The sequence below is a fragment of the Leptodactylus fuscus genome, chromosome 3, assembly GCF_031893055.1.
Source record: "Leptodactylus fuscus isolate aLepFus1 chromosome 3, aLepFus1.hap2, whole genome shotgun sequence".
Taxonomy (NCBI): Eukaryota; Metazoa; Chordata; class Amphibia; order Anura; family Leptodactylidae; genus Leptodactylus; species Leptodactylus fuscus.
Genome location: NC_134267.1, coordinates 98,367,132 through 98,385,135, shown reverse-complemented (window position 1 = coordinate 98,385,135; position 18,004 = coordinate 98,367,132). Strand labels below are relative to the sequence as shown.

At 38.0% G+C, this 18,004-nt stretch overlaps 1 protein-coding gene across 23 annotated transcripts in view; it reads right to left on the bottom strand.

Moving 5' to 3' along the window:
• Positions 1-18,004, bottom strand: part of LOC142197592 (uncharacterized) — a 490,495-nt gene that overhangs the window by 259,459 nt on the left and 213,032 nt on the right. For all 23 annotated transcript variants that reach the window (XR_012715324.1, XM_075267993.1, XM_075268011.1 and 20 more), the window contains 3 exons: positions 7,647-7,697; positions 3,857-3,886; positions 3,140-3,169 (listed from right to left, as the gene is read on the bottom strand). Coding sequence is in view for 22 of the 23 variants with exons in the window: in XM_075267993.1 (XP_075124094.1) it covers positions 3,140-3,169; positions 3,857-3,886; positions 7,647-7,697 (111 nt within the window). In the remaining variant the exon portion in view is untranslated. The remainder of the gene's footprint in view (positions 1-3,139; positions 3,170-3,856; positions 3,887-7,646; positions 7,698-18,004) is intronic.

Sequence of the window (18,004 nt, the reverse complement as noted above, 5' to 3'; positions counted from 1 at the left end):
TCTCACCATCTATGAGCGTGCACGCAGGGCCAGCGGCATCTCGCAGCTGGCTTTGCATCTGTAACCCCGACCACCAATGACGCAACAAAGCAGGAAGACAGAAGATTTTACAGCAACGAAGACTGGTGACTATGTGACGCGGGAATACACCTTTAATCTTAAATCACACTTAAAACAAAACATACTTGTATCAAAACACTCTTGCAAGCTCACACACTCGCTGTATAAGTTAGCTTTTAAAGTTGCTCTCAGATGCACTGACTGCTGCAAATGGTTCTCTGGTTGCAAAGAGTCTTAACTAAAGAAACATGAACCTCAGAGGATTTATTTTATCTTCTGCTCACATACCACTGAGGTCTACACTGTGATTGGGGTGCATGACATCACAGAACACTGAACATGGTGAGGGGGCAGAGATAGAGGCATTTTTCAGACCTCCCCTGTGCCACCACCTATAAGGCCCCTTCACACGGAGTTTACACTCCGCGTATTCTGTCTACGTGCTGTGTATTCTGTACATTTTACACGTGTAAAAATACACATGTAAAATGTAGTTACTCATTGAGTTCAATGGCTTTTTCGTATAACGCGTGTCTTTTTGCGCGCGCAAAAAGACGCGTGTTATACGAACATGCCATTGCACTCAATGGCTAACTACATTTTACACGTGTATTTTTACACATGTAAAATGTACAGAATACACGGAGCATAAACTGTGTGAAGGGGTCCTTATACTCTGAGGTCTGACGAGTCCCTAGAGTATAATAATCTACAATTGACAGCCATTTTAGTTTGTCCGAGACAAATCCCAAATTGTTCAGTTTCAAATTGTGTCGTTGCAAACCGATAACCCTATCTCTAGTTTTAACATGGTTTTTAAACACAGGGGGTTTTTTGTGTAAAAAAGAAAAGAAAAATGTGTATATGCAGACATACGATAGCTATAGTAGTAGTAGCTGAACATAAATGATGGTTATAAAGCCTAGTACTCTCTATCTTTTAACTTTTTTTTTTGAGGGATAAAGTCTTGTCCCTTATATTGATGTTTCATTATCTTTACATTTCCTTTTGGCTTAAGATAGTGTACAGTATTCCAAGACAAAACAAAATATGTATAAAAGATTTGAAAAAAAAAATGTGATTTTGCAAAAGTCTGTTGCTTATGGTATACATTATGTGCACATGTGGTAAACCAGTGGTTTTGATTTGGGTTGTGCCCCGTCAAGAATTATGCTTTCATTATAATGTGATGAAGTGTTGCACAATAATTGCTATAAACAAAATTTGTAAAAATACTGTATAACAGTAGACACATTCAAAAAAATAAATAATAAGACAAGTCCCAGGAGAGGTGACGCTATGCTCTATTGTCTGCGGGTCTTCTGGCCGATGTCAGGGACCACTGAGGCCCACCTATTCACAGGCCTCAGTGGTCCCTGACATCAGCCAGAAGAACCAAAGACAGCAGGCAGTTACACCGGAGCCCAGAGAGGTGAGTAATCTGCTTTTTATGTTTGCACCTCCCCTGAGCCACCACTAATTATACTCTGGGGTATAATAGCAGTTCCGGTTTGGCCATATAATAATAAATAATAAATTTTATTTATATAGCGCCAACATATTCCGCAGCGCTGTATAATTTGTAGGGTTCAAATACAGACAGAAAGATACATTACAAAGAAAGTCATTTCACACAATGGGACTGAGGGCCCTGCTCGCAAGAGCTTACAATCTATGAGGTAGAGGGGGTGACACAAGAGGTAGCAGGGGCGGCATTGCTTATGCAGCGGTCAGACACTTTTGTAATAGAGGTTACTGTCATTACATAAACATAAGACTTTATGAGCCGTCAACAGTCATGTCCTTTAACATGTGGATGGAGCTTGGACCTATAAAGTTAGCATGAGATGACATCATATCATGTGAGGAAATGTGGGAGCGGGGACAGAGGAGGGTTAAGGGTTTACGTTAGAAATTGTGATAGGCTTGTCTGAAAAGATGTGTCTTTAGTTTGTGTTTGAAGCTGTAGAAATTGGGAGTTAATCTGATTGTCTGGGGTAGAGCATTCCAGAGAAGTGGTGCAGCTCGGGAGAAGTCTTGTATACGAGCATGGGAGGTTCTGATAATAGAGGATGTAAGTGTTAAGTCATTGAGTGAACGGAGAACACGGGTTGGGCGGTAGACAGAGAAGAGGGAGGAAATGTATGGAGGTGCGGTATTATGGAGAGGCTTGTGGATGAGAGTGATAACTTTATATTTTATTCTATAATGAATAGGCAGCCAATGTAGCGACTGGCACAGACCCGAGGCATCGGTGTGGTGTCTAGCCTGATAGATGAGCCTGGCCGCTGCATTCAGAATAGATTGTAGAGGGGAGAGTTTAGTAAGGGGAAGACCGATTAGTAAGGAGTTACAGTAGTCAAGGCGAGAATGAATCACACAGACAATAAGTGGCTTTAGTGTATCTCTGGTCAGGAAAGGGCGTATTCTGGAGATGTTTTTGAGTTGGAGGTGACATGAACGTGCGTGTGATTCAACATGAGGGGTGAACGAAAGGTCTGCGTCAAACATGACCCCGAGGCAGCAGGCCTGCTGCCTAGGAGTTATAGTAAGACCTGAGACTGCAATGGATATATCAGGGACAGATCTATTAGATGGTGGCCATGTTCTGTTCACACAAAACTTCCAGTTGAACTTTGCAAGGTTCGCCCAACTCATACTCATATTATAAAAGGGTTGTGACCTAAATAATCCCCATTAATCGTAATCAAGGTAAAATGCTTGATTAATTGCAATTTTGATTTAGGTTGTAATCGCCCAGCCCTACTAACATATAGCATATACTAACATATAACTTTGTTTTTTTGTTTGTTTCTGGTTTTCCCATCTCAAGCATATAAGGCATATTCTCAGAATAGAAGCCAAATAATGACAAGAGGCTGCTTATAACTACTTTGCAAATTAGAGCATGAGGAGCCCCTTCCTCTAGACTTGCAGTGTCCCAGAGGAATCTTGATATGTGAAAATCCATTGAAATTAGTCAATTTTATGCTGCATAAAAAAAAAGCAGAAAGCGGAACTGCAGCCACTGCAAGAGCAAGAAAACTTTTGCTAGCGCAAAGCAAGAAGCTCTGCTTACTTTTCCTTTTAACTGTCTTCAATTCTTTAGCTAAAGGGATGAAATCAGGTCAAACAGATGAGTCACAGAATTATTACTATTATGTAATTTTCTACAATTTTATAAATCCGGTATAAAAGAAAAAATAGAGTTGTCAGTAGTTGATACCTTTTAATGGCTGACTGAAAAAATGATGACGGATAGAAAACTTTTGACACTACTTAGGTTTTTTATAACACAATATCTGAATTCCCATATCCATGCACATTTAGTTGTCTATCTATCTATCTATCTATCTATCTATCTATCTATCTATCTATCTATCCATCCATCCATCCATCCATCCATCCATCCATCTATCTGGTTTCCACTCTGAAGGACTAAGTATAAACGTGTTACATATAATATTTCAATGCCTGCCATGTAGTGTTACATTAACCCGGTAGCATTGTTGGCTAACCACATCTTTTACTGCTACGTCAGTTAGCCACTCTGGATGTTGGAGACTGTACAAGTATCAGATCGATGGTTGTCTTATCCTTAAAAACGCTGCAAAAATTTAAATGGAAACTTAATACATTAAGGAAAAATATCAACAAAAGATGACAATCTGATTCCTAAATTCCACAAATAAGTCATAAAGCCATAGAGATGACACACTGATGGGATATATACAGTATGTAAACTACTGCTTTTAACCTAAGATACATAGATTTAAAAGACAATGACACAGCTTACCTGCTTTCTTCTCTTCATCCTTTTCTTTAGCTGAAAGATAAGCCAAACACTATTAATAACAACCAAATGAGACGAAGAACAGTACAGCTATTTTCTTTTGACAGTATGCTGCCGTAGATGGAAGATTTAATGTAGGTAATGTTGGCCATATGCAGAAGATATGGTAGCTTTTGGCTTAAGGCTTGTTTGCTTGTCTGCCCATATATGACTATCATCTGATTGGTGCGTGTAATCTGAATGAAGAGAGTGTAGAATGCTACCTGCGGAGACCTCCAAGAATCAAGGGTCCAGTCAGATGAAATCCAACTGCTTGATCCCTATCTTCTCTGGAATTAGTGGTAAAGAGAAATTAGGAGGCCACTATAAACATTAGAAGGTCAGCAGCTGGCAAAAAACCTGCTAGGTTTGAATACTGCACACTAAGGGGGCATTCACACGGAGTAAAGTGGCGCTGACTCTGCTGATTCTGGGTTCCATTTTCCATGCGGAACACATTGAAATCAATAGGTTAAGAAGCCGACCATTGATTTCAATGTGTTCCGCGCGGAAAACATAACCCATTGAAGTCAATGGGAGTCTTTTTATCAGCGCTGATTCTGCCGCGAGTTATCGTGGCAGAATGAGCGCTACTTTACTCCATGTGAATGCTCCCTTAAGTGCATGACCAATTCTAATGTTATTAAAAATGCTCATTTCTTTCATATGATTCAGTTTTACTCTATTTGCAAGTAAGGTAAAAATTTACGACCATTAGGATGCACTGGGTAAACCAATTATGTCAGGCCTGAGGTTTTCCTACGGCAAATTTAGAAATTTTTTTTCTAAGAACTGGTGAATCTATATTGAGAAACGTTGACATTAACTACTACAGCATTCTCACTAATAGGATTATTTAACAGTAGAGGAATAATAATAAAATGTGATACAGTACAGCACTATGAATAGAAATGGAAGGCCTGTTAAAAAACAGAATGGAATATGCCCTTTAAGTTAGTGCAGAATGTGTGCATATTATAGTGTATTCTACCTGTATCTCTCTAAATGGCCATGCAGAATGAGCCTATCAGTAAATGACGTGATGACCCTATCTGTCTACATGTAGTCTGTGTTTTAAAGGATGAAATCTACATTCTGAAGGTAGTAAATGTATAATAGAAAAACATTCGATTTCTAACCTTCCATGTGGTACTTCACGCTTCATTCTGAAATTGCTCATTTTATGCATCATCTTAAGAACTGAAAATAGCATCCCATATTACCTCAGTTCTTATAAAATGGATGAAGAAATGAGCAAGTCACAAAATTTGATGAGAAAAAGGAAACAGGTATGACACATGGAAATTGAATGTCTTCTATATCCAAAAGCTTAGTCAAGAGACTTTAATAAAATTCCAAATGTGTTTCAGCTGATAAAACATGTGGAAAATCAATGTGGAAATATTCTTTGATTTCAATTTGTGTTGAACGCTTCTTAAAACCGCCTTCTTTAGAAGATGTTATAGGGTTGAGTAGAAATCCGGTGCTCAGAATCTCAAGAAGTTGCGTCATTTTGAGATGTCCAGGTTATCTTGTTATGACATACTCTCTAGGACATTTCAGTGAGATGTGTTCAGCATTCAACGTTTGCTGAGCAATACATGTCAGAAAAGTAAATGGAACAGAAATGATCTAAGGAGATGACAGCAGGAAGAGATAAACTTCTTAAATAACATTTTCAATAAGCTGCTGTTATTTCTCTATTTCTACTTCTAACTCGGTGTCAGAGAAAGTTGCAGAGAAAGCTAATAAAAGTTGTACATCCAGTAAAGGACAAGAAATCCATATATTGATCAGGTGCTGCTAGTACAAATATTTTCAGGGCTTAAGGGAATAATGGGATCCAAGTCAGAGATGGCTGTAAGTGTAATATTTGGGCACCCTTGTGAATTTCCTATTCTTTCACTATATGGGAAGTTAGCATAAACGGTAAGTACAGGTCCTGGCATCTGATCTAATAGGAACTAAGAACTACAGTTAACTGCCAATGTCTTCATATATCACAAACCATTCTGGATTTGTACACCAACAAGGTAGTGTTTATCAGAGACATGGGGTCTAGAAGGCAGTTGTCGCATCCCCCACACAAACTGACTCACATTGCTCCTTACTAAAGCTACCATCAAGTTCTAGTGACTAGACAAGTGATTTGCTGGCCATTTAGGAATGCGGCACTGAGCATGGCCAGGTGAGAGCCATATTGCCCATCATCCCACTAGTGGAAGGAGAAGGATCATGGTGGGCAGCTACAAATTAGAAACACACTTTGGGTGCCCTGAATTAGTGATCTATGACTATTGCAAATAAATTATGGGGAGACTAACTCCATAGTTATCAGCCAGATGAGTCACTATAACAAAGCTTTTAGACACTTTGTGTTTTGTCTTTCAAAGAGCGCTTTGCAAAGTTTTTTTTCTTGTTATGAATTGTCAGCCTTTGTTGTAATTATACGTTCAAAGACATGATATTCCCTGCAACCAGATTAATCATTTTACCTTTTTCAGGCCACCAGATGGGTAAGTGTCTTAAAAGGAAAGTATTGCCAATTTTATTCATTTAAGAAACGCAGACAAATGTATCAATTTTTTCTAAACTTTTTTTTTTCTGATTTATTTAAAATCTATTTTTTGTACATGGTTATGGGGGCTGTCATCTTGCCTAATCTTCTCTGCTCTGTTGAATTTAGTTATATACTTTAGTGATATGCTTTACAGCATAGTCAGGGCCATAGGCAGCAATAGTCTGGAGCCGTTTCACTGAGGTCTATATGAAAGAGGGAAATTAGATACACTGTAAGATCATCAATTTTCCTTAGTGCAGACAATGATGTTAAAGGGTATTATGTGATCACAGATGCTAATGTCTTTTGTAATCTTGTCTGTCTTGTTTGTTATGTACATGAGGTGACTGGTGCAAAGAAAACCCTTACAGAATTGGCAAGTGTCAGTATATTATTAGGCTTAGTGTAGTGTTGGACATTTAATCAAATTAAGAGGTCTGAGGATTCTGTTTTTGAATACAATAGTCAAAGCAAGTTATTCCAATGTTAAGATGGCACTTCTCCAATGTTAAAACTCCACTCTGTCTGCTATACCACTTCTGGTGCTCAAAGCGGGAGATATTCAGCTAGCTTCCACGGACTGTCCCGTGCACACACTGGTCCCCATTCTTTACAAAAACTAACCATCATAAATGAATTATAACACTGTTCCTGTGGTGCAGAACAGGGTCACAGATGAAAATGCCCAAACCATAAAAAAAAAAATATCCAATGGTGATCAAAACAATTGATATTCGCTAAAATGGTATAAATTATACCTTGTGGCGCCTTACACAGCTCTGTACATGGTAAGAAACATAAAAAAGTCTTAACATCTCTTCATTATATTCAACAAAAATAGGAAAATTGAGATACTAATTGAAAATTGTCCATAGGTTTGAGAAATCAAGATTTTTTTCTAAACTTACCGAGCCCTAGCTGAGTGGTCAGAGTAAAAATTTGATGGATACAGTACTTAAAAAAGTATACATAGTGACATATAAAACTCTTAAAAAATATATTTAACAAAAAATTGTGTTTAAAAAATAGCTCTTTTTGGTGAAACATTCCCTTTAAGTGATCCTATGCATATAGCCTATTGTATAGTACTTATAGTGCATTGCTGTGAAGACCATTGGGTGGTGCTGTCAGGCTAGTTATAATACCATAAGCATCTATAAAACCTGCAGAACTCTTGTAAGCATGCCACATTACCTTGAATTATTTTTGGAGCCATTGCTTTAGCTGCTGCAGCTTTCAGGTGTTCTGTAAAAAAGACAAATTGCTAAGAACGATATTCCATATCTACTGTGCAAAGTTTACAGGCAAACATTTATTTTAAGCCGATCTTAATCTCTCTTATGTTAAGAATATATGTTATTGGAGGAATATGAAAAATGAGAACTGTACAGTGTCTACCAGTAGTAATAATTTACAAGAAATAAATGCATGAAACAAGATAAGCAACACTGTGATAAAAGTGTCTATTTAATGCATTTACTATACATTTTTTAACCATTGGAATTATTTTCTATTAAAAATAGTAACAAGAAGCATTTTATTGTTTGCTTTTTAGAGTATTAGGTTCAGCAGGGTACTGTACTGTATTGTACTATACTATAATATATACTATTCATTGTGTAGAGACAAATGAGCCCAAGGGAAAAGGCAATAATCCTCGCCACAGCAAAACAAATACAGTAGCCCATGTGGCTTTGTTACACAGTACAAAATACTAAATGCCATATATCACTTGATTGTCGCTGTGCCCATGACCAACTTAGCATTTTTATTTTTTAAATACGTTAACCCGTTCAAAAGTTACCTGGAACGGCATTTTATTTTATTTTATTTTTTTCTATTTTCCACCATCTACATAATCTGTGCCCCTAAAAACTGTAACCTACTTCATTCCAATTACAAGTACTGCACACATCCTATGGCATACATCAAAAGCAATAAAGATCCCAGCTCAAACTCCAGACCCCCAAATAAGTACACACTTCAAACATAAATGCACTCTCAAATATAGAACTAACTCAGGCTCCAAAATAATAATTAGAATTAACTTAGAATTAGCAAAAAAAATTGAGAGGAGCATCAAATTGTTATGTGTGATGCTCCTTAAGAATAGGACCTCCTTCTCACTGGTCTGGGATTCAACAGGACAGTCCAAATTTTGGATGCTGTCTGCTGTTCCAAGTGATGGGTCCCGATTTCAACTCTTGAGGATGCAGAGAGAGTCGAATACAATAGTCTAGAGCTATCAGCTCTGTGCTCCACCATTAAGGCCTTGACTAGTTTTTTCTGAGACAGGGAGGCATGATGAGCATGATAATTTTCCAGGGACCATATCTTTTGAACAGGTGGATGGGTTTTTAAAAATAAAAACCCAATTTGATCAGGGACACAGTGAGAATTCAATGTCAAACCCCATAACTTTTTATTTTTACGTTTACCAAGCCATATGAAGGCTTAATGTTTATGAGGCAAATTGTTCTTCGTGATTCTACCATTTATCATTCTGTACAATGCACTGGGAAGCTAGAAAAAACTCAGAATGAGGTGGAATTGGAGAAAAAGTGCATTGGTGCAATTTTCTTATAAGCTTCGTTTTTATGGCATTCACTCTGCAGCCAAAATGACATGATTCCTGTATTCTATATTTTAGTACAATTCTTGAGATACCAAAATTATATAGTTTTATTTACATTTTAATCCCTTAAGAGAAATATAAAATTCCTCGAAAAGTCACCATATTCTGACATTCGTAACTTTTTATATTTCCATTTATGGGGATTCATAGGACATGTACCTTTTAGCTGTACCATTTGGGGGAATGTCTGTTGCTTTGATCACTTTTTATAAATTTTTTATCAGGGGTGAAACAGTGAAAAAACGTTGGCTCAGCACTTTTGATTCTTTTCCCACTACAGTGTATACCATACAGGAAAAATATTTTTATAAGTCTGCAGACACAGTGACGCCTAATGTGTATGTGTTTCACAGTCATTTTTTACTTTTAATTGCATTCTAGGGAAAAGGGGGTGATTTGAACTTTTAGATATTTAAAAAAAAAAAAAATGTAACTATTTTATTAGCCCCCACCCCCAGGGGGCTTGAACCTGCAATCATTTGATTGCAAGTCCTATAGACTGCAATACAAATGTATATCAGTCTATGGAATTGTTCACTACATAGCTATTGAAGCTGTCACAAACCAGCCTCAATAACTATAATGTAATGACAAGCCTGGGAGCCTTCAGTAGGCTTCTGGTTGTTATGGGAACAGGTTGGCTCCCGCAATTTTGTCCTGGAGGTCATTTTATTGGGAAGGGGGGGGGGGTAAATGGAGAGTATGGGATGGAAAATTAACCTTTACTTCTCCTGCACAGCAAAGATCATACAACATAATGAAAAATACACAGTTTCCATGGATATGATGAAAAGAAGAATTCATTCCCTTACAAAAGGCAATACTAAGTAACAGCTCTCATTGCAATTAAACTGCAATTAAACACCAAAAGTAGCAAACTGCAATAGGTTTTGCCATATGCATGAATCCAGCTCTGGGCAATAAGTAGGGAGGTTAATAGAATGCCTTAACAATATATGCCAGCCAAATATATCTGTAGTGCCCTAGATTAAGTTACTGTCATATAGTAACTCCATTTCATATGCCTCAAGGTCCAGGACAATGCAGGCAGATAGGGAAAATTGTATCCCCCAAAAATAATTCAAAATGCTAGCAGTAGATCATTGGTAGAGAAGAAGTTAACAGAAACATAAATTGTGGTCTACTGTGTGAAAGGATTACAGCTACATCTACACACGTTATAGCTACACCCCAGCCTCCAATCTCTATTCTGTGAAAATGTAAATGTAATTTAATATTATATGGTATCCTCTTACTAGGCAACATTCGTGATGAAATGCGTACTATAAATACAATGACTATACTATGTATTATGAAAAAGGACATCATAAGTCCTTAGAAAAAAGTGAAGAAACTATGAAAATTTATGTTTTTCTTCTTTTGGTAGTAAAATGTCTACTCAATCTATAAATAAAATTCATTCTTCTATTGATTTACGTGTTATTTGTACAAGGCAGTTAAATGAATTACTTTAAAATGATAACAACAGTCAGAGCAATACACTCAAGACACAAGTGGAAAAAAAGTCACTGTCAAAAGGCAGTCAATAACAATACCGAGAAGAACTCAATAACAGAAGTATGAAGAAATGAAAAGTAAATCACTTTAAAATTGTGTATCGAGATTTCAGGACTGCAAAAGTGTAGTACTGTCTGGGAACAAAAACATTGATCTATAATAGACATAAACATAAGCACGAGGTTTGATGAACATTTCTATAAACTACTGCCATTATAATACAATATATATATTTTTTTAATTTTCTTTCCATATCACTGCAGACTTATGAGGTCAAAAATCATTGAAGTCAACCATGGATGGATATGAAGATGGTCATCTTGTCTTGTCATTTTCTAAAGGATCTGCTAACATTCTACAGTATTATCAACAGCACCTGTCAAGCAGGTCCCTAATATCCTTGAAAGATAAAGATCCAACAATATGGATTTAAAATGGGTCTGAGATAACACCACTAGAAGTGTCATGCAATTGCTTATCTCCCCCTTCTATTGAAATAAAATATCTCATTCAGAAGTGAATGATAGAGGAGTCAGGGCTTACAGTTGCCAGACAAATGATTGCGTTATGTGTCTGCGTCTTACTTAAAGAGGACCTTTTACCACCTGGGGCAAATGCGGTATAATACACCGCTAGAAAGCCTGAATTCAGCACACTATCGGCTTTCACGTTCTGTGCCCCTGTGAAGAGTTATCAGTGCTGGTACGGTAGCTCTTCACTGTCAGAAGGGCGTTTCTGACAGTCAGTCAAGAACGCCCTTCCTCACAGTAGCGTCTATAGTGCTGTATTGTGAGAGGGGGCTGCTTACCGCCCAGCGATGATGCTGAGTGGTGAGGAACACCCCCCCCCCCCAGTACTTGTCTATGGATGAGTACTATGAGGAAGGGAGGGGGCGTTCCTCACCGCTCTCACAGTACAGCGCTATAGGCGCTACTGTGAGGAAGGGCGTTCCTGACTGACTGTCAGAAATGCCCTTCTGACAGTGAAGAGCTACGGTACCGGCACCGATAGCTCTTCACCGGGCTCATAGAACGGGAAAGCCGATAGTGCGCTGAATTCAACGCACTGTCGGCTTTCTAGCAGTGTATTACCTTGCATGGGCCCCAGGAGTTGAAAGGTCCTCTTTAAAGGACAATCTTATAGAAGGTTATGTACAACTAACTACTGTAGTAGGTCTATCTTCCTCTGTCTCCGGATAAATATTTCTAATGCCGCTACCTCTACAGGTGAAATTTAGTATTAATATTTGAATGCTATGTAAGAGCAGAAATCATTGTTACAACACAACTCTCCATCCGATTCATAGACAGATGAGACCTAAAAGAAAGGACGTTTACCCTCAATGACATTCATACCCAGCGCCTCACGTCCCATGAGGCGACCTGAAGCGACCGCTTCAGGCGGCACTATGCCAGGGCCCCAGGGAGGGCGACATTTTTTCTTACCTAAGCCAGTCCAGGACAAGCTGTCCTGGACTGGCTTAGCACCGAGCGGTGGATTGGGGAGGCCACTGGTCCAGCAGCCTCCCCTCACGCTCAGGCAGAGAGCAGGTCTTCTCCGTGCCTGCTCTCTGCCTGCGAACGGCGGTAAATCCCGCCCCTTCACTAAGCCCCGCCCCCTCCACTCCGCCTCCGGGGAGGAGGGGGCGGCTTTCTATCGTGTGCTTCGGGCGGGTAAAGGGGCAGGTTCACCCCTGTTCATACCACAGCAAATGTGAAAAAGTGTTGCCAAGAGACAACCTCTATAAAGACGACTCTTCACCACCCCCACCAGTACACCTCAACCATAGTTCCCTCCATTCTCGAGCCATCATTGCTGTTAATTTCATTACAATTATGCTTTTTAATGTCAAGTGGGGGGTCCTAGGCCAGAGAAGAAAGAAAGGGGCCAACCACTGCAAGGATTTGGAGTTAGTGGAGGTGATGAAAGGTCTTCTTTAAAGCTTAGCAGTCACCAGTACAGATTTTCATTTTCAACAATATAACCTAGGTGTGTTTATGGATATGGATATTAATAAGTCATCCTTATTATCTGTGATCCTCATCTGCTTCACACATTTTGCATATTCTTGTTAATGAGAGAAGGAAATAGATTATCCCATATATAATGGTAATGTATATGGAAAATATCTGAGTAGACGTTTGTGAACTGATTTGTGTGTCTATAGCAATTCCAGTGTTACTAATCTGACTTGCCAATCATATTTGGATCACTGCTCTGTGGAAAGAAGTGATGCTATATGTAAAAGATAGCACCTGCTATTGCTGTGTACTGAAGGAAAGCTAGACTATTTTGTTAATTGGGCATCTGCCAGACAGAGGTAGCGGTAATATGAATATTTGTGATGCTGAATGTTCAGGTATATAATAATAATTCAGTAATTAGCATTTATCAGGTTTGCACAAACGAGGGAATGTTGCACAAATGTCTAATGACTAGTTTAGGATTTTATACATACTTGCATCTTTCAGAAATAATTACTTTAATGTGATAATGAGATATAGTTCAAGTGATGTTCTGAAAATATGCTGCGCTTTTCATTTCTTGTACTTTATGTAGGGAAAAGCAAAGCAGGTAACGGATATGATATTTTATGATAATGCAGAGTGACCTTTCTTCATGTGCTAAAACAGGCCTCTCAAAATGAACCAAAGTTATTAAAACATAACCTTTATTAGTGGAATATTAAAAAAAGATATGGTGTGACAATAGTGGAATTGTGGAATAGTGATTTACTCCTGGTAGAATCTGGGCATTACCCTCGTTATGTTATGTTTTATTAATTTGGGTTCATTTTGAGAAACCTGTCAATTAGTCCCTATTTTCTACACAAGATTAGATAATGCCCTATAATGAGATATTCTCTGTCTCCTGGTTACTGAGTATTCTACATGCTAGGTATCCTTTTATTTCTTAATCTTCACATACTGTGCAGTGTTTTCTCCATTAATAAATTCTGACAATCCCTATTGATCATGTCCCCATGTTTAACTAGTTATTTGGTGCACACAGCTTTGATTTTGGGGGGCCCCTGTAGAAACGTATGATTTTTGGTATTATTTTGTGTGCATGTTTTTTTTTTGTTTTTTTTTTTAACTTCTTCTGCCATGTCTGAACAATAAAGGGCATACTATATATATATATATATATATATATATATATATATATATATATATATATATGTATTATGTTTTACCACTATTAAAGAATAATATGCCATTTTGCAAAAATAATAGTGCCTGGGGGCGCTGTATTCTGACATCAATAACTTTTTTCATTTACATAGGTAAGTGAGGGCTCTTTTTTTGCGGGGCATGTTGTTTTTATATTCCTGATGCACATCAAGCTTTGTTCCATATGAGTGGCTTGATCTGCCCCATGAGGGATTCCACATGGCACCAACACTTCTCTGCTGCATTTGTTAATCGCATCATTTGGGATCACTAATATCTTCATTAGTGCTCAAGATGTCATTATTATATTGTGACTGTGGCAGACTGATCTATCTATGTTTTGCTTACTAACAGGATGTCTGCATAACATAATAGCTGGGTGAAGCCGATATTGCTTCGATAATACTGAGGTCAGCTGTCTTCAGAGGAAATGGTCAGTTAAAGGATCTTTAGGGCTAGTTCACATGGTATTTTTTGCAGGTGGATTTTGACGCGGAATCTGCCTCAAAATCCGCCTGCAAAATAGGCTCCCATTAACTTCAATGGGAGCCACTTGCTTTTTTTTCCCAGGGATTCTGCGACTGAGACAGCCGTGGCGTGAGACTCCCTCCTGATTGGGTCTATTCATTCGGGCCTAATCAGGAGTGGAATGCCACGACAAGATGCTGGTGCACTACATCGGCATCCCGTTGCGGCTAGCCGCGTGGATAGTGTACACGCGGAATTTGGTTTCTGCCATCTGAATATACCCTTAGTTTGCTGTTGAATTTATACTACTTATGCTCATGAAATATAACTTGCTTTGCACCTTAATAACATGGCGGTACTCACATGCCATGTTTACATGCCATACTTTGTCTTTAATTTTTGTTAAAGCATTTGTGCAATTATGCAGTTTTGACAGAAATCAAGATAGTCTATGGCTATGGAATTGATTCCTTCTAACTTAATTTATTCATGCAATTGATAATTTATTTAATAATGGTTATTGGTAAATTATGTAGTTATTTATGTGCATTATTGATCTACTGTAGCCAATGTATGCATATTACGTCATTACATATTTTAATTTTCTATCTTTACTTTACAAATTTTTGATAATTTTAGAGATTTTTGATCTAGTGGTCACTGTCCAGATTTTTGAGTTTTTTTTGCTAGGCTGATTCTTCTGATTGATTGATAGAGGGACTGGTCGCTTCTTGACTATTTTGTTCTACAACCGCGCTTCTTTTGGATCTTTGGAACAGCAAACCTAACTTACATCACGGGAGCTATATATGCTCTTATAGGATATACTGAGTCTGTTTGGCAGTGTTAAACTTGAACGACCCAAGGTCGGTAGAAATGCAACAGGTAAGTATTGGATATACCAATAAAGGACAGTAAAACGCGCTCATTCGGAACCAAGAAATTAAAAAAGGATGAGTATTTATTCCAAAAATATGATGACGCGTTTCAGGGTTTTTGGAGTCGCACAGGATGCTCCACCCCTTCATCACATCTAAAAACATACAAGAAAATACACTAATAACTGCATCAGTAAAAAAGAACACATTATATATACAGTCCTATGAAAAAGTTTGCACCGGTCAAATTTTGGTTTAATGCATATTGCACATTTTCTGTTAGTACAATAAACCTCATTTCAATCCTGAAATATTACTGTGTCCATCAGTTATTAGATATATCAAACTGAAATGGCTGTTGCAAACACCAAAATATTTAGAACAAAAAATGATTAAGATTAATAGGGGTGCCCAAACTTTTTCATAGGACTGTATAATAATTTATAAAGTGTACAACACAACATTTGCTCGGTATAAATAATTTAAACGCTCAACACCAGGTCTATTGTAAGCACTGTTGGTGCACTATAAACCAATCCGGTTTATACTTAGCATGTTGGCAACCAAAAAACTAACAAATGAATGGAGCACAAAATATAATTAGCAAAATACGAAAATGTATGATCTTATGGAAAATGGGATTATTATTGAAATCAATATGAGATTTTTGCAGCAAGATCTCCCTAGTTCATTCTCCAAGCACTGTAGCATTTAGATAAATTATCCTAACATTTTGCTATGAAATGTTCAACGATAAATATAAACTTTGACTCTAAATATATATATATATATATATATATATATATATATATATATATATATATACACAGACATAGGCTCCCTAATTAAAACACTCAGCTAAGAAATTTTACGAGTCTTCTATGAGTCATGAATGCTGTTGGAATTAATATAGATGTGACACACACATTTCCTTCCACTTGCAATCAGCCATTTGTTTTTCCCCTATAATTTCACTCTAAGGAAAATATATGTTCTCAAATGAATAAATCAAATCTGATTTACTTGGAATCACAAGACGATTAATGTTTGCCCAGATTTGGAAAATAGTCAGTTAAACTATGTTACTTGTAAATTGTGTAGCAAAGCCAATAGCAGTAGACTGTGATACAGTGGAACTGCATGTTTTTTGCAATGTTTATAGTATACAAAAGGCTTTCATTATATTAATATCTCCTGTGTATGAGCATTGAATACTACTTACAGCTTATAATATATGGGGTTAGTCCTTAACAGGATGCTTGGCCCTATGAGTGGCCTATTTGTAGCCCCACTTGAGAATGACATAGTCACTCATGCAAACACACCGGATAATCTGAATAGTGGTTTCACTCAAGACAGAGGTACAATAGCAAGGCAACAGGTTTAATACCTGCAAGAGTCTTACATGAAATAACTAAGTGTGGCACATACAGAAAGTCTCTTAGTGAGCTCACAATCCTTCTTGGATTACATGCCTTTGCAGTAGCATACAGCTTAGTTTAAGAAATCACACATCTGAGCCCAGAACATAATATATTATACATAATCCCATCCCATAATAACACAATTGTAACCCAACAGGTATATGTCGAAAAACAATTGTAATCAACAGGTATACTCCATGCCCACACATTGCTGGTGGAATTCACAGGTTAGATGCCCAAGCACAGTTGTAATCCAGGAGGAAAATTCCCATGTACAGTTCTTATCTATATGGAAGATGCCCACAGCAGCAGCTCAGAGGCTCAGTCCCATTCTCCCTCTACTGAGCATGCTCAGACCTTTTGGAGGCTCTCAGAGGCTAAGTCCCATTTTGCCCATACTGAGCATGATCGGTGAGGTCATGGCCACCGCCCCTGTGGGCGGGGACTTGCCTTAATATAGTGTGAGCCGACGCCCGCCCCGTGCTCACACTTTGACTAAAGTACTTTGAGTCAGGAGGTTAGGGCTAGGTTCCAGTGAAAGGCAGGAGCAGTCCAGGGATCTAGGTAGGATCCCTTGGCTCTGCCAGTGGGAATCAGTACAGCCCATTTAACTGTCTACTTACTTTGTAGCTCTTAGCTGTTGCAGAGCATGTTCTGTTGGTGACCTGGGGTGACGCTTAACCCTTGGCAGCCTTGCTGTATCAGCCATACACAGGTGCTCCCTTCCAGTGAAGCCAACTGGTGAGGTTTGGTTGCAGCCTGTTCACATTTAGAACCGCACAAACACCACTTCCAGTGCAGTTTAACTGGTAGTGCGTATTCAGGCAGACGGCTGCCCACCTGGGCTTGTGGACCTCACTGCAGTGTTCTGCAGTCTAGCGGTTCCGTCTTGGTTAACAATTATTATTTTCATATATATAGACAAAACCGTAACAATGGGTCATCAGTATGAAAAATCCATTGGTATTAATGTTTAGTTCCATCTTCAGGAATCTCTCTCTAGTACAGACTACAGGCACCATAACAGTTAGATAAATTATCCTAAAATACATTGATTTGTATTACAACATGGTAACAAACCTTACAAGACTGCAGTTCACAATACCACCACTGAGTGGCCACAAATAGACACATATAGAGTTAACTGCATATGCAATTTAATTTGTACATTTGTACATTTCCAGCCAAGAGGAAAGGCAAGTAAGGATAACATAATGATATGGATACAAAAAAGTCTTTGAACTTTCTTTTAGATTTTATTGAATGATCATGAAGAAGGAGACAGGTAGAACATATCATACTGAACAAATTTTGCACACATAATAATATACAGTAGCATTGTATTAAACAAATCTACAATGCACAGAACACAAATCACGTTTGTGCGATAAAAAGTTGTTACGTTACAAAGAATTTAGTACATACTTTTTAGGGATAAACAAGAGGAAACATAAAT